The sequence below is a fragment of the Drosophila subobscura genome, chromosome J, assembly GCF_008121235.1.
Source record: "Drosophila subobscura isolate 14011-0131.10 chromosome J, UCBerk_Dsub_1.0, whole genome shotgun sequence".
Classification (NCBI taxonomy): Eukaryota; Metazoa; Arthropoda; class Insecta; order Diptera; family Drosophilidae; genus Drosophila; species Drosophila subobscura.
Genome location: NC_048532.1, coordinates 11,480,934 through 11,498,172, shown reverse-complemented (window position 1 = coordinate 11,498,172; position 17,239 = coordinate 11,480,934). Strand labels below are relative to the sequence as shown.

At 45.5% G+C, this 17,239-nt stretch overlaps 4 protein-coding genes and 1 long non-coding RNA gene across 5 annotated transcripts; 3 read left to right on the top strand and 2 right to left on the bottom strand.

Annotated features, from left to right (window-relative positions):
• Window positions 1-62: 62 nt before the first annotated feature.
• Window positions 63-4,736, top strand: LOC117893620. Its single transcript, XM_034800297.1, is given in 5 exon segments — window positions 63-529; window positions 636-1,133; window positions 1,135-1,495; window positions 1,556-1,725; window positions 1,793-4,736. Coding segments are annotated over 4 exon segments (1,569 nt in total). The 5' UTR covers window positions 63-529; window positions 636-1,068; the 3' UTR covers window positions 2,766-4,736.
• A 100-nt stretch (window positions 4,737-4,836) lies between these two features.
• LOC117893621 lies at window positions 4,837-6,286 on the bottom strand. The gene is made up of 2 exons (XM_034800298.1): window positions 6,150-6,286; window positions 4,837-5,716 (listed from the first exon to the last, which is right to left on the bottom strand). Exons 1-2 carry the CDS (start codon window positions 6,180-6,182, stop codon window positions 4,967-4,969), a joined length of 783 nt encoding a protein of 260 aa, XP_034656189.1. The 5' UTR covers window positions 6,183-6,286; the 3' UTR covers window positions 4,837-4,966.
• A 2,828-nt stretch (window positions 6,287-9,114) lies between these two features.
• LOC117893812 (E3 ubiquitin-protein ligase Bre1) lies at window positions 9,115-13,158 on the top strand. Its single transcript, XM_034800559.1, has 4 exons — window positions 9,115-9,238; window positions 9,465-10,617; window positions 10,679-11,580; window positions 11,642-13,158. Exons 2-4 carry the CDS (start codon window positions 9,472-9,474, stop codon window positions 12,738-12,740), a joined length of 3,147 nt encoding a protein of 1,048 aa, XP_034656450.1. The 5' UTR covers window positions 9,115-9,238; window positions 9,465-9,471; the 3' UTR covers window positions 12,741-13,158.
• A 294-nt stretch (window positions 13,159-13,452) lies between these two features.
• LOC117893385 (E3 SUMO-protein ligase NSE2-like) lies at window positions 13,453-14,613 on the top strand. The gene is made up of 2 exons (XM_034799981.1): window positions 13,453-13,637; window positions 13,703-14,613. Exons 1-2 carry the CDS (start codon window positions 13,559-13,561, stop codon window positions 14,314-14,316), a joined length of 693 nt encoding a protein of 230 aa, XP_034655872.1. The 5' UTR covers window positions 13,453-13,558; the 3' UTR covers window positions 14,317-14,613.
• Window positions 14,614-16,107: 1,494 nt separating this feature from the next.
• On the bottom strand, window positions 16,108-17,180 carry LOC117894026. Its single transcript, XR_004648842.1, has 4 exons — window positions 17,034-17,180; window positions 16,646-16,930; window positions 16,373-16,579; window positions 16,108-16,308 (listed from the first exon to the last, which is right to left on the bottom strand). It is a non-coding gene; the product is annotated as an uncharacterized LOC117894026 (long non-coding RNA).
• Between the last annotated feature and the right edge of the window lie 59 nt (window positions 17,181-17,239).

The window sequence follows — 17,239 nt, the reverse complement described above, 5'->3', positions numbered from 1 at the left end:
GTTTAGTAACAGGAGAGGATTTCCCTGACAAGAAAGTCCCGTCCCAAACCCGAACAAGACAAGACAAGCGTGTGTCAACAATACAATCTAACACTAACAACTCTTTTTGAGTTCAAAATTTCAGTACCTTTTTATAATTTATAATATTCAACACAAAACTGAAGTATGTGGTCAATGCGGACTCATCTCTGCGACCAACCAATTTCGCTGTAGCGATTAAATATCAAAAAAAAAAAGAACGTTGTCGGAAAAGTCGGCTGTTTTCCCCCGTCTCGCCTGCTACGAAAAGCTTAAAGCTAAATATAAAAATCAGCGCAGCGCGGCCAAACACACAGTGAGTTCTTTGCTCGGTGCATTGTTTTTCATGTCGATGGAAAAAATGTGAGTCGAGACAGGAACGGAACGCAGCAGAAACGCATCTTGTATGTGTGTATATGTATATATGCAACGGTGCGCCTGTGTTTGCATTTGTGTGCGAGTGGCTGGTGCAAGGGAAAATCATTATTATAAATGAAAACTGGTGAAATGTGTAAGTGCAGCATTGAAAATGCAACAGCAAGTTGCCGTCGCTTTGAACTTTTCCATTTTCATGTTCTCTTCTCATCTTCTTTTCTCCCCCGACCGCGGTGGCCCAGACGACAACCAACTCCCACTTGTACGTGTGCGGGGTGCGCAGTGAAGAAGGGTGTTTACCTCTGTCCGATTTCCTGTGTGTGAGTGCATGTGTGTGTGTGCGTGCCAGATAGACTCGAATTTCTGTTGGTTTTTTCCGTCCGTTGGAGGATATTAGTGTCGCAGGACGGCATTAGCCGCAAAAGGTTAATATGCTTGCAGACATCCATTAATTGCGCAAAAGGTCACAAGTTAGGCACTACGCAATGTGGTAGGGGCTATTTGGTGGGTGGGACGGACGGGGGCCAGAGGCTGCTGTTGCGAAGAACAAAGAGGACGAAAAACACTACTGGGTGAATTCGCTGCACGGCGAATTCGGTTCGGAAACGAGAGCGCGCATAGCAAAGGAGCAAGCAAATAGTAAGGACTGTGTCGCCAGCCGGCAAATTGGTAATTATGTCAGCGGCGGAACTTGAGGCGGAAGCTGCCGCAAAGGAACACCAGCCAGAGCAGCAGCAGCAGCAAATCCCACAGCGAGCAAACACACACTGCCAACGAGGAGACTTTAAGTACTTCAAACAACTACAACGAGAATGTGGATATTGACCAGCAGCTGCAGCTACACGCCCAGATGCAGCAGCAACAGGAGGGGGACAACGGCCTGGCCGGCCTGGGCCTGAGCCTGATGCAGAACTCGCCACCACCGCACAGCTATCGCCATTCACGAGCCTATCGCCACTTTAAGAACCCGCCGCAGCCGCACATGTGCATCCGCACCACCACGGAGACGGGCGAGGAGCTGTTCATCAACGTCCTTAGCTGGACGCGTATTGTGATACCGCAGGAGCCCAGTGATCCCATACCCCTATACGGAGGCATGCGCGTGAGTTAACATTCCAGCATCAAGTTCCTCTTTGTAGACTGAATGTTCTTTCAATTTTAGGTGCCGCCTGGCAGCCCGCGTAGCCCGCCCATTGTCTTTGCTGTGATGGCCAATCCAGAGGTCCTCAAGGACTCTGGACGCCACAGCAAAGATCCAGAGGAGCGACGCGCAATGGTTGAGCTAATGTGCGACTTTGTGGAGGCTATGAATCCCGGCGTGAAACTAGTCAGGTGCCGTCTAACCCCATCTACGCGTATGCAAAGTGCAAACTAACGCTTCAATCTTATCGTACCCTAGAAACGCTGTCATACTCAAAGATCGGGATATTTCTGGCGAGCTGAAAGATGTCTGGAATGCCGTGCAGGCCCAGCGGGACCGCGAGCGTGAGGAGCAAATGCTCCAGCAGCGACAGCAGCAGCACTACCAGAACATCACCACACAGCAAATGTTTCCCAAATCGCCAGATGCGGCACGAGCTGCCAGTGCTGGCGCCGGGTTAAACGAATCCAGCTCTCCACCAGCTCACATTGGTGAGCCGCTGATGGCAGAGCATGGAAATGGCAATGGCAATGCCAATGGCATCACTTTGGCAGTGTTTGCACAGCAGCTGGATAACAAAGTGGCCAGCGAGCAGACGGAACAGCAGCAGCATGTGGAGTCGCTGCCAACGATTGAGGATGCCTGTGTGGATCAAACGGATGCTGGAGGCAGCTCAGGGGCCAATACGAATGGCTCAACGACCGGCATGGACAGTCAGCAGGCGGCGGAGGCCGAGCCAGAGCTTAAGAACGCCACACCCGTGGCTACCAACGGAGCCGGCACTGCCACAACAAGCGCTTCAACGCACATGCCAGCTGCCTCGCCACCGGCTACGGTGGCACCCACTCCCACACCCGTAGCAGCTGCACCAGCCAAGAAGGAGAAACTTGGAGGCTTCCTGCCCAACGGCTGTATCTTCCCGCGCTTCAAGAACAACAAGCACAAGGACAAGGACAGCAGTCACAAGGAGGGCAAGAGCAAAGAGAAGACCCTCCTGAATGCCCTCAAGAAGAGCAAAGAGAAGAAGGTGGCTCCCAGCGAGCAGGCGGCTGGCGAAAAGGCTGCCGCTTCGTCGGACAATGGCACCACGCAGTACGAGAAGAACTGCATCAACAATCTGGAGTGCGAGGTGCAGAAGCTTGATCTGAACGGCAGCAACAACGACACAAATATGTTCATCAAGCTAAAAGTGTCATCGGCCAGCGCCACAGCAGCTGCCGCGGCCAAGTAGGCGGGGAGGGGTGCAGATGATTTATACTCAACATTTTGTAGGTAAGTTGGCGTGGAATAGGAGGGAGGGACACCCAAGCCCAGGCACTCACTAGCATAGTGGTGGCTCCACAGCGTAGGGATCGTAGCCTCTGGAGATAGAGAGAGAGAGAGAGGGAGGGTCAGGGTCTGTAGGAGTCACTGTTGTAGCACGTAGGGTTAGAGTCGTGTAGCATATACAAGATTTATATATACAGAATACGTTTATATATATACAACACACATATATACACGTTGAATCGGTCAATTTTTGGATACGAAATCCAGCCGCAGACTCGAAAAGAACCAGAACTACTCGTAGAACAGTTGTGCCATGCTCCCCATGCTCATAGACATACATAGACGATGACATTCACTAGCAGAATCTTCCCCAGAATCGGCATTTAACTGAGAAATGATAAACGTATTTATATAGTTCGATATACAGATGTTTGCCTTATATACAAGATGTCCCCACAGAGAGAGATAGAGAGAGCGATAGAGCCCTAAAACCCCAACAAATACAAATGCAACAAAAGAAAGAACATTAAGAACAAAGAATCAATGTATTTAACACTTAGGGATTGCTGCCATGGCATCAATCGTCAAATGTAACTAATGCGCCAAAATGAATATCAATCGCACTCCACTCCACTCCACCACCTCCGATTACATCTTAGACTAAAAGGTATATCTATCTATGTGCTAAACCCATTCCCCCATTTGTCAAATCCAATTCAAAAGTATTACAAAGTCCTCTTTGATCTCCGCGCCTTGAAGTTGAGGGGGGAGTACGTTCTGCGACCTACGATCTACGACCTGTGGAGGCTTAAGCGCTGCTGCTGGCTCAATGAGAAACAACTAACTTATGTACCTTACAGTGTATACCCGAACACAGAAGTATACCAATCCGCAGAGTCGCTAATAGGTTTTACATAACTTTTGTTAAAGTTTAACTTTTAATTTCTTTTGGTTCTGTGCTACTTATGACTTTCTTTATCTTGTTTAAGTTTTCTCCTGCATGCTATGCTCTCTCCTTTAACTATTTAGCTTTATTTTGTTTGTTTGTTTTTATCTAACCACTCAACAAAAACACAAAAACGAATCCCTCAACTTCAAAGGAAGCCATTCATTCAGTCCATCATCATCTGAAAACAAAAATTCGAATAAAACATTCAGTAAATTCAAGTGAAAGGAAAGAGTAAATGTTTCAACTGCAAATATCGGACTGAACAATGCTGCCATATAAAAATATATACACATACATATTTATATGCAAAAAGCAATGAGTGTTTTTTGTATATGAAACCCGAAACAAATATTTCCCATAAATGAATGAAATTTCAATTGTGATCCAATCGAAAATCAAATTTCGTTTCCACATCGAACAATTTTATTGAAAGAAATACCACACCATGTATACCGAATAAAATATAATTTTGTTTGCTAGAAAAGAAAAACTCAAACGAAGAATCTTCAGCAGGAAACATTATTCACCTTTTGGGTTTTGTTGTTCAACTTTAAAGTCTCGTATTTGTTTTGTTCGTTAAGGTGCCATACAGTAAAATGGTATGAGAACTAATCAAAATCGATTGCTTTCAATTGGTATTTTAATTAGAGCCTAGCGTTTTCTTACTGACTTCCGCGGGAGTCTTCTGAAGATGGTTGGCAGATGACGGAGAACGAACCCTAAAGTATATGCTGGTTTTTAACTGGTTGTAAGTGAGAAATGCTCGTGTAAAATTAGTATTAAATCATGGCATGACCATTGCAGCAAACAGAACACCACAACATCACACTATAATTACAAATTAAAACTTAGTCTAAGTCTAAAAAAGCAATAATTTTACTTGAAAAGCGGCAAAACGAAACGAAACGAAATGGCAAGAAAATTATGGGGCGCGTAGCTGCAGTGCGTGTAAAATGTTGGCTAACACAATAACTTCTACAACAACACAAAGTAAATCCCCCAAGTAGAAGGTAAACACCTGCAAAACGAGCAAGGAAACCCCCACACATTTTTATATGTATATGTATGTAATAATAAATCGTACTTGACAAAAGTGTAGTTTAATTTGCGATTTATTTCAAAGGAGGTAATAAATATTGGTTGATATCTGAGATATGCTGATGAATGCTGCTACTTCCTACACAACTTCCTGTACAAGGCGGTCCCCACAGGACCTACTCATCCTTGTTGTTGACGGACCTAAGGCGCTCCAGTTCGGCCCGCTCCTCCTTGTTGCGCAGCAGTGGCACATTGTAGTCGAAGGCATAGAAGAATCCCTTGGGCTCGCCAGTCTCCTCTGGGCCGGGCACATAGGCGGGCTCCTCGTGCACGTATTCGCGGGTCTCGGCCTCTGAGGGCTGGTAGCTACCCTCCTGCTGGTACTCGGCGGCATAAGGATCAGGATTGTGGCCAGCGGCAGCGGCCAGCTCTCCCCACAGCCTGAAGTGCTCCTCCTCGGCCTTGAGAACGGCTGGGGTCTTGGTGGCTGGCAGCTTCAGATGCGCGGGACGATTGTCCTCGACATGGAAGCCAGACTTGTCGGCGTAGTACGTGGCAATGAAGTCGCGGCCATGGGGCTGGACATACTTGTAGGATCCGGTGACCTTGCCGGTCTCGTCACGCTTCTCGTTCTTGCCCTGGTTCCAGTCTTTGTAGCCGTACGCAAACTGCCCCAGACCATCCTGTCCGTGGTACTGATGGGCGTCGTAGTGCTCCTCCACATAATCCTCGGGATGCTCGATCACACGACCCATGTAAACGAACTGTCCCTGCTCATTCCTGGCCTCGGGCAGGGGATTCTCGCCCGTTTTTGGGGCATACTCGATGTCCCCGATGCCACGCAACTGGGCGCTGTTCAGGAACTGTTGCGCCTCCTCGGGCGTGATGTTTATCTTAAAGATGTTCTCGGCACTGGCGGCGGTGGCCTGAAAGAAGATTTAGATTTAATTGTAGTAAGTGTGAAATCAAACATGTCCAAGAACTATGGCCAAAAATGATAGATGGCTGGCTTATATTATGCAAGTCCCAGGGGGACTTTATGACACACTGCACGATTCTTTCTAAGCGAGTATCAGAGTATCATCTCCAGCGATGATGTCATCTCTTTGCTTTAGTAACTGATTAAATACTTGTCTCTGTAACTTTAAGTTCATTTGTTGTTTGCACATTGTATAACTAATATTTGCACTGACATTCGCGAAGACACACATGCGGTTGACATTTATGGAGTCACAACCCGGATTTTAATTGAATAGAAATAGACACAGATTCCATTCCCATTCAGCAGAGATCGTTTAATCGCGCGTCGTAAATTTTATCTTAATTATGCAAATTCTCCAGTCTCTCTCGGTTACTAACCAGCAGCAGGGCAGCCAAAATGAAGCACTTCATTGTGTTTTTGGATGATTTAAATATCAAAATGATTTCGGGCTTAGATACAATATATCCAGGTATCGTTTGTGTCGTTCTGCAGTTGGCGCGCTACTAATATCCGAGTAACCCAGGGCACTGCTTATATACTAACTTTCAACTCGGATTTGTTTTGCGCTTTGCATAAAATAAATCCCAACGTTACGATGTTTGAATGAAGATGTGCCTGAGTGTGTGGTGTGTGTGGTGTGCCGAGACCAGCATCACCTGTCCGGTTTCTTACTCAGCGGCAGAAGCAGCGGTCGTCGGATCGCCAATAACAACAATTTGAAGTTCATTATCAACGTCCGTCGCTCAAATTCGCACTTCTCACACTCACACACAGACACAAAGCCCACACAGATACGACTCGTACAGCAAAGCAACGAAAACATCATTAATTTTGTACAATACAATACAATACAATATGTTTGCGGTATGCTCAATTAGTTATCTAATATTTGTAGTTCTATGGACTACCCATCTTTTGTTTCTATTCCCATTTGCCGAAGCCCTTTCAGGGGACCGCCTCGAGTGCACGCTGAGTGGCATTCTGTGCGCTCGTTGGCTGTCAGTTTCGAGTACCTCAAAGATCGCTTTATGGAAACACTTAAAATCCACATCCATGCGTGCTTGAGGTGTATTAGACAATGAGTGCTTGAGGTTTAAGCAAATATTTGTACAATGATGAAGCTGGAATGGATAGTTCCCATAATTTGCAGAATTTCCTTAATCTTCGTGCCATCTTTTGCCATCTTGGAATGTCGCTTAAGGCATAAATACGCTCAAAACATGTCCAAATCTGTCAGAAATTTCCATAACAGGATACTGCATAGTCGACTCTTGGAATATTTCTACCATTATTTCTGTTACCGGGCTGTGATTTATTTACAATTAAGCATCTTTGAGCGCCTCAATCACTTTTTACTTTTAATTAATGCAAAATTTACAGCTTTGGGTTTCCTGTAGATCGGCGGAAGTTTTCTGTTTAGACATGCGCCAACCTCTTGATGTCCGCCTCACTTGTGCATAATTAGATATAGGATGCACGATGGTAATCACATCACTCAGAGCGCTATCAAATGTCAGTTCAGTAAGCTCAGCTAAAGTGTAATTAGAGCCTCTCAACCTCTTTGCGAAGATATTTCGGATCGTTTCGCTTTGCTTTGGTATCGGATCGTGATGGCAGAACGATTGAAAGGCGCTTATTATTGGGCTTACAAGGGCCGTGACCGTGGCATTCAAGGGAGCAGCGAAAACTGCGCAGTTTCTCGATTACAAAATGATTTAGCTATTTAAATAATAAGTACACTTCACGTTCCAGGCTGGGCCCAACTCAAAAATCGGACATCTTTGCACTGCGACTAATGCAACAGGCTAAGGCTAGTCGGAAAGCCCAGCAATTGCCACATCACCTTCCGTAGTAGCATCATGCTCATCGGTAGCAGTCATCAATTTCTCAATGATTTGGGTCTTTTGGCTATTTTTATCACAGTTTTTTGGTTTTCTGCCAGACAAAGGTGAGCCAAGCCTGAGACTTTCGGGGTTCTATCCATCGACTTAGGCTGGTTTCAATAACTACAAAAAATCTTTAGAAACAACAAAGGTTCTGGGTTATTTATGATTCACCAACGGGTTAACCAAATATTCTTAGCAACAACAAAACCCACTGACGTTGAACTCCTTAACATTTTCGCTATTTTGGTGTTTAACTTATTTATTTTGTTATTCTAGCAATTTCGGGAATTGAATGGAATGGGAAACCGCTTTACAAACAAATAAACAAGCTAAATTGTGTGGCATCTTGTTATTTGGAAAATTATTTGATTCACTTTTCGATGTTGTTATTTTTATTTTGTTCTTAGTCGCTGACTAAGTCGTTGGTGATGCAAAAGTCTAAATAAAAACCAAGACCTAATTTCCAACAAAAAATCAGGTTTTTGGGCTCCACCATCTTACAATTTATTTTACTTTTTGTGATAATTATAATATATTGTTGTTCTTTATACTGACTTTATTAAGCATGCAGCGTTCAATTGAGTTGAATAAATAATGGGCATTGTGCTGTGGGAAATGTGTAAAATACTTATTAAATTGTTTATACTTCCACGGAAGTTTCCATGGTTTAATTAAGCTAGATACTGTCAATTCCTTATTTTCAAATAGTTGAAAACATGTTTAATAAAAAATACCATCAAAATGTCACAACTACAAGTCGAATATTCTCGAAACGAAAGAGATACATGTATAACCACATGCCGGTTATTGTCATTGAATTGATAATTTCAAAAGAAGATACAGGCATCATTGTTTAGTTGTTTGGCTCAAAAAGCTACGCGGGAAAAAATTCGAATTTAAAGCAAGCAGTGGCGATTAGTCACATGACAATAGTATCGATAGTCAATTGTTAGTGACTAGTGACAAAAACTTTGATCACTGTTCCCCTACATGGTCACGGAATGAGGATAAGGATATTGAATCGAGTAAATGTTTGAAATCTCAGGCAGCAATCAATGGGAAAAACTAGTCAGTCTCTGTTGTAAAGCTATCTCAACGAAATGTTGCATGTATTGTTTAACTTGTATTTTTACCGGTTGGCAAGCAACAAGCGGTCACATGACGTAACATTCTATTTCCACGTTACGTTTAATACTCTTTTTTGACCTCGTTAGGTTGGCCTTCTAATTCGTAGAAAATCCAATAATAGCAAATCATAAAAAGTAGCCAAGATTTTGGAGAACTGAGACATCAATTGGATCAAATTATAGTTTTAGTGCTGAAAGTTCTAACTACCTGGTCATATTAATCAGAATATCAAAACCAAAGTAAATGCTTTAGTATTTTAGGTATATTTACTGTATATATATGAAAAATACGATGGTTTGTTTCGGTATATTTTTGAGGGCATGCGGTATATTTTATCGATGCCTCCGCGGTCACACTGATCCGCGAAATGTTAAGAAGCCAGATAAAACGTAGAAATTCAATAGAAATGCCTAATAAATGTTAAGTTAAACGTGTAAAAACCTGAGACTAAGGTAAGCAACTCTTACAACATAAGTTTATCTCAATATTTACTTCTTTGGGGGCGCTATACGCCGGCTCTGTTCGGCGACATCCGCGCCACCACACGATAAAAAATGGAGTACAGCCACGAAAATTGCGGCCGTAGCTGCGAGTGCCACTTGCCGCTTCTGCACAAAATCAATAATCCGAAGTGCGCTTTCTGTTTTCAAATGCATTTTTGTTATGATTTAATTGCAGTTAAAGGATGTCGAAACGCAGCGCTGACGATGCTACTGGCGGCAGCGGTAGCAGCTGCTTGGTGGCGGCGGCAGCAGCTGGGCAGCCACCCATTAAGAAGGTGCATTTCGAGCCGCACCTCATTGGGCCGGTTTCCACTCTCGAGGAGATGGACATTAAGGTGCTTGAGTTCCAAAACAAGAAGCTTGCCCAGCGCATCGAGCAGCGGATGCGCACCGAGGCCGAGCTGAGACACCGCATTGAACAGCTGGAGAAGCGGCAAACGCAAGACGATGCCGTGCTGAACGTGGTGAATCGGTATTGGAATCAACTGAACGAGGACATCAGAGTCCTGCTGCAGCGATTCGATGCAGAGACGGCCGATGAGCTAGAGAACAAGAACGAGAACGAGGTGACGACCTCGTTCCTGACGCAACTCTCTACCTGGGACAAGGAGGAGCTGGACGAGAAGCTGGCCAACCGCGTCCAGGTGTCGAAGCGAGCAGTAGCCAAGATCGTACAGGTTATTGATAGGTTAATGCAGCGTAATGAGAAGATAACTCATGTATTGAGAGGCGACAGCCTACCGGGTGCAACCGGGTCCGGGGCAACGGGAACTGGTGGTGGAGATGACGAGCAAAAGTCCAGTGGCGAGGCGGAAGCGGCTACCCTTCGGGTCCAGGCGCTCGAGGAGACGCTAAAGAAGACGCACATTGAGATCATGACCGAGAACCGCAGCCTGCAGAATCTGAACACGTCGCTGCATGAGAAATTCCACACAATGTCGCTGAAGATGAAGGAGTACCAGGATGCCCTGACCGCCAAGGAGACGGAGAATGCCGAGCTCAAGAACCAAATTGACGAGCTGCAATATGACTTGGAGAAGATCCATTGCCGCAACGACAAGCTCGAGAACCATCTGGCCGAGGCCATTGAGAAGCTAAAGGCCTACCACCAGATCTACGGGGATCCCAACAAGAGCAGCAACAGCACCAAGACCCCCAGCACGGGCTCCGCCACTACTACGACCAGTGTCAACAGCCAGCTGCTGGAGGATTTGCAAAAGGAACTGGAAGAGCATCGGGAATTGGCCAACAACCGATTGCAGGAGCTGGACAAGCTGCATGCAACGCATCGGGAGACCCTCAAAGAAGTGGAGAAGCTCAAGATGGATGTAAGTATATCTCGTAGACACTTATACGCTTCTTTTTTTACTCTGTTCTCGCTTTTGTTAGATACGGCAACTGCCCGAGTCGGTGATTGTGGAGACCACAGAGTACAAGTGTCTGCAATCTCAGTTCTCTGTTCTGTACAACGAGTCCATGCAGATTAAAACGATGCTTGACGAGACGCGGAACCTGCTGCAGACTAGCAAAAATCAGCATCTCCACCAGATCGAGGTGATGGAGAGCGAGGAGCTGATTGCCCAGAAGAAGGTGCGCAGCGACATGATCCAAATGGAGGATGTCCTAGCCGCTATACGCAAGGAGTACGAAGTGCTGCGCATTGAATTCGAGCAGAATATGGCTGCCAACGAGCAGACGGCGCCCATCAATCGCGAAATGAGGCATCTCATCACCTCGCTGCAGAATCACAATGGCCAGCTCAAGGGCGAGGTGCAGCGGTACAAGCGGAAGTACAAGGACACGTCCACGGAAATTGTCAAGATGCGGAAGGAGCTGGACGAGGCACTGGCCAAGCTGGAGGGCAACAAGCTGCAAGCAGCGACAAATGCTGCAGGCGAGGAGATCAAGCAGGAATCTGCGGCGAATGTCAAGGAGGAAAATGCGAACCACTCATCCTCCTCTGGGCAGACAAATAATACCAATGCCGGGAGCGACAACAACATAGCCAACATCAAAGAGGAGAACCCTTCCACGGCCGACGATGAAATGGATGACGAAGCAACTGGCAAGGATGTAAAGGATGGTATTAAACAGGAAAAGCTGAGCGCAGCAGAGACCGCAGCGGCAGAGAAGAAGGACTCGCCTGGGCAGCAGAACTCCACGACAGCAGCCTCAAATGCTGGTTCAGGAAACGCCGTCAAAACCGAAAAGGATTCCAAGGATGGGGTAAAGGCCAAGGATGTCAAGACCGTGGAAAGCGAAACGGTACGCGATCTCAAGGCCCAGCTTAAGTATGTTTTACTCCATCTCAAATTGCAGTCTCGCATTCATTGGTTTTGTTTTGTTTTGCAGGAAAGCGCTGAATGATCAGAAGGAGATGAAACTGCTGCTGGACATGTACAAGGGCGTCTCGAAGGATCAACGCGACAAGGTACAACTGATGGCAACGGAAAAGAAGCTCCGCTCGGAGATCGAGGAGCTGCGGCAACAGCTCAAGAAGCTGCAGGAAAGCAAGCGGGAAGAACGGAAGAAGCTCGCTGACGAGGAGGCGCTGCGGAAAATCAAGCAGCTCGAGGAGCAAAAGTACGAGCTTCAGAAGCAAATGGCCAACCACAAACCCTCGGAGAATTCGTGGGGAGGCGCACCTGGCCCTGCGGGTAACTATACCCGGCCGTTTGTGGGCTCACACGAGGAAGAGGCGCTGCTGAATGAGATGGAAGTGACGGGACAGGCTTTCGAGGACATGCAGGAGCAGAACTCGAGGCTTATACAGCAGCTCCGTGAGAAGGACGATGCCAACTTCAAGCTCATGTCGGAGCGGATTAAGGCCAATCAGCTGCACAAGCTTCTGAGGGAAGAGAAGACAGTGCTGGAGGACCAGATGGCCACGGCAACGAGTCAAATCGAAGCCATGCACGTAGTGCTGCGCAAGTTGGAGGAGAAGGAGCGCAGTCTGCAGGCGACAGTGGCCTCGATGGAGAAGGAGCTGATGCTGCGGCAACAGGCCATGGAAATGCACAAGCGCAAGGCCATCGAGTCGGCCCAATCGGCGGCCGACTTGAAGCTCCATCTGGAGAAGTACCATGCACAGATGAAGGAGGCGCAGCAGGTGGTGGCCGAGAAGACGAGCTCCCTGGAGGCGGAGGCGTACAAGACGAAGCGGCTACATGAGGAGCTGGCACAGTTCAAGCGCAAGGCAGAGCGCATGAAGAAGATGGAAATGTCTGGCACAACCATCGACGAGGTGATGATCGAGGAGATTCGCGAGTACAAGGAGACGCTCACGTGTCCGTCGTGCAAGGTGAAGCGAAAGGATGCAGTCTTGTCAAAGTGTTTCCATGTCTTCTGCTACGACTGCCTGCGCACGCGGTACGAGACAAGGCAGCGAAAGTGTCCCAAATGCAACTGCGCCTTCGGCGCCAACGATTATCATAGGTTATATCTGCAGTAAATAAGCGATAGACCCCCCGTTAAAGGTAATTTAGGTACGTTTCGGCATGTTTTATTCACAGCAACACTCAAACACACACAGACACACACTGCATTCAGAGACAGAGAGAGAGACATTCATGCCGAATTATCCATTATGAGCATATAATACGAGTATCTAATCTATGTATGTATGTATGTATGTACTAATCTTTCGTTTAAGTAGCCTCCGAATAACTCCCCCGATTCCCACTGTGGGCACTTATTTGAATTTGTTCATATGGCGCCAAGCATCTCACTATGAGTTCCGCGAGACTTTCGCCGCGGCTTTTTTTATGTAGCTTCTAGTTTTTGTAAATCAAACTATTTTTAAATGATTTAATTTGAAACTAAATGTACGAACTCTAATAAATGGCTAAAAACTTTACATTTAGATGCTAGAGTTAACAAATTTCATTTTGTATAAACCGCTGAAGTCCGATAAAAACCAGCTGATATCAGGGAGAATATAAGGTCATAAGGTGTACAATCCAACAAAAAGGAGTATTTACAATAAGCCAAATTGATTCTTCAATCGTATTAAACTATTGTTTCAGTGGGAAAAGATTTGCAAGCTAATAATATCAAGTAGAACATCAAAATCGAGGAATATGATTTAAGATTAGGGTATTTTTACGGTATATTTTTAAAATGAGAAGGTATATTTTTGAGGGTTGTGTGGTATATTTGATCGATCATTCTGCGGTCACACCTCTAGGTAGAAATTGGCGCAAAGCGCAAACAACATTAACTAAAATTGCTGAAATTCTCGAATAGCCTGGAATAAACATTGTGTGCTTGATGGATTTCAAGAAGGAGGTGGAGGACAACCTGCTCCTGCTCATTGAAAACACTAAGTTCTTCAAGCAAATGGCCGACGGTATGGTTTATCCACACATTTCCAAGTTGCTTTTTTATTTCAATTTGTGCTCTAAATCCAAACAGCTCTTGGCGATTGCGATGCGAAGGGCGAAATGAAAAGTTTCCTCGAAGAAAGCGCCAGGCTGCGACTGAATATGGGCGAAAAAGTGATTAAAATGGAACAGGAGCATAAAGACGCGTGCAAGGCCATAGAACAGGCCAAGGGCGAGAGTGCCACTCCGGAGGAGCTCGTACAAAAAGTTGATGAACTCAAGAAGGATGCGGCTAAAAAGTCCTCCAATGTGAAGAACACAAACAAATACAAATCCTTTAAGAAAGAAATGGAATCCTATGCTGCTCTGGCCGACGCCACTCATCCTGCTGGCGAAGGTGATTGCAGTATGTCCGAAGTTGTGCAAACCGGCGGCGATGTGTTCTCCCTACACGACCCGTGGTCCATGATGCTGATGAAGGAGCCCGTGCGTAACAAGATGTGTGGTCATATCTACGACAGTGGATCGGTTCACGCCATGATCAAGAATAACCTCAGTATTCGCTGTCCTGTATCGGGCTGTGCTAATAAGCACTACATTCAACCCTCCCATTTAGTGAAGGACCTCGAGGCTCTGGAGAAGCTGCGTCGTCACCTGTCTGAGCAGGATATAGTCATCGATTCTGACTCTGACGAATCTGATTAGTAGCGTTTTAATATTAAGATATAAAGACAGAAAGCCCAACAGGAGGCCAAGGAGAATGTCTACTCTGTGGCCTCCAGTCCAGCCAAACATAACTATACCTTGTACTACATGAGCGACTCCTTATTGTGCTGGCATCAGGATTATCCTTTAAGCTCTCCACCGAGTATCCGATTTCCCATCTGAGAGTGAGACCAAGTCGGCGAGGGATCAGGTTAAGATTAGCATACACAACATATAATAACCCTTTTGTAAAAATATGTAAGGAGACAAGTATTTGCATAGCAATAAAAAGTGTAGCATACTTTCGGGGTGCTCAGATATAATTATCCTATTTTGAAGTATCTTTTGGGGGCTGAAACGATACTTATTGCAAAAATGCGTAAAACAGCCATATCCTGCAGCCTTTGAGGTCCTTGATGGGCTCAAAGGATAGAGGAGACACTTCCGCTCCCAAGGAGGCAAGGCATGTCCTGATCCGACAGGACAAGGCCGAGCTATAGCGGTGCATAGATTCTTGCTTAAAAACATCGTTAAAATGGCATTATCCTTAATATCCTTGCATCCGAAGTGATTGTAATCGGACCGGGACATTGTCCCGATCACGAGGAGGCATGGCATGTCCTGATCCGACAGGACACAGCCAAGTTATAGCGTTATAGGGATTACATTTAAAAACATCCTTAAAATGCCATTATCCTTAGAGTCCTTACATCCCAAAGGATTGAAAACGATAAAGGACATTCTCCTGATCACGAGGAGGTGTGGCATGTCCTGATCGGCCCCCAAATTAAGGAGGAAACAATAAAACAAAAATGTGTGCTGTTTGTTGTGTGTTTGTTGTACAACAAACAACCTTTCAAATTGCTTCGCTCAATGGCAATTTTCGGACCGAGTACTAGGCGAACATAAATCAGCAGAAGGTAGCTGGTTCTTATGTTTTTTCCCGTGTCAAGAGCTGGCTGCTATGAAACTCGGCGGTTTTTTTTTAAATCTCAAGTCATTAAAGGTTATCACCCAATCGGAGTTCCAGAGGACATTTTTTGTGATTTTCTCCTTAATTTGGGGGCCGATCAGGACATGCCACACCTCCTCGTGATCTGGCGAATGTCCTTTATCGTTTTAAATCCTTTCGCATGTAAGGACTTTAAGGATAATGGCATTTTAAGGATGTTTTTAGGCTAGAATCTATACAACGCTATAACTCGGCTGTTTCCTGTCGGATCAGGACATGCCACACCTCCTCGTGATCGGGACAATGTCCCGGTCCGATTACAATCACTTCGGATGCAAGGATATTAAGGATAATGGATGTTTAAGGATGTTTTTAAGCTAGAATCTATACAAGGCTATTTCTCGGCTGTTTCCTGTCGGATCAGGACATGCCACGCCTCCTCGTGATCGGGACAATGTCCCGTTCCGATTACAATCACTTCGGATGCAAGGATATTAAGGATAATGGATGTTTAAGGATGTTTTTAAGCTAGAATCTATACAACGCTATAGCTCGGCTGTTTCCTGTCGGATCAGGACATGCCACGCCTCCTCGTGAGCGGAAGAGTCTCCTGTTTCATTTAAATCTATAAAGGACCTCAAGGACTGAAGGATATAGCTGTTTTACGCAATTTTAAAATAGGTATAAATTCACCCCGAAAGTATGCCACACATTTTACAATCATACCTGCCCCCAAAAGATACTTCAAATTATGCACCCAATAAATACCAGAGCACCCCAAAAGTATGCTACACTATTTATTGATATAAACAACTTGGCTCATTAAAAATTTTTACAAATCGAATCTTAACCTGAGCCTTCATTCGAATCGGCATCACTCTCAGCTGGGAATTTGGCTACTCGGTGTAGAGCTAGTAATCCTGTAGCAGCACAATTAGGAGTGGCTCATGTCGTACAACGTAAAGGCACGTTTTCCTGGAACGACCCGCCATCCTTCCATAGTTATCCAGCACCATGATGTCGAGAACCTTTTCGATTTTCTAAAAGACACAAAACGGGAGTAGGTAAAAAGAGAGCGGCTGGCAGAGTCATTATACAAATTACCTTTTCACCTAATCGACTGTCCAAACAGATACTAAAGTGCTGTAATTGCCTGGGTGACCAACTTGGCCAGCCACAGTCGGCGCAAGCCAACTATTCAAGATCGTTCAGAGAATGACATACATATGGTTCGTATCGCCATACAGTCCTGTATGGAGACAGATGTCCCTGGAGCGTTGCATTTTTCTTTGCATATGCGGAGAGAGACATCTGGGGGAGACAATATTTGTTAGACATAAAAATAGATTGGCGATTGGTGAGCTAATCGAATCTTACTTCGTTGCCATTTCATGCACGGGCAGTGCAGCTGAATCTCAGCGTCAATACAGCGATCGGAAGCGATTCGCAGAAAGTACTGCGGCAGAAAGGCTCAAAGACGACCACAAAGACATGTCCCCGTGGATGAAATTCTTCACTCTACAGCTCTTCGTTCCTTTCCGGCTTGGTGCGAGTGTTACCGATCCACGTGCCATAAAACTTTTCCAGCAGGAGGAGAGCATGCCAGTCACAACGTGGACGCTCAATGTGTTGTACTTACGCATGCAACACAAGTGTAGAATTCTGAAAACACAAGTTTATACAATTTGCAAAACTATCATCCAAACGATGGAGCAGAAGGCACATGGAGGGCCGAACATTGCAGAGACTGCTGTTTGATACCTACCGCTTTGTACTCGTACTGCAATTGACACGACCAGTATCCGCCATGAGTGTGTATCGTTTTACTTAAGATTTGTACGCTTGAATTAACATAATCGAATTTGTTTTTCAGAAAATGTGCTTTTTGTTATTTTGGTAACCAGCAGTGTGACCTGACACTGTCAGGCTGACAGCGATAAAATACACCGCAAAACCCTCAAAAATATACCA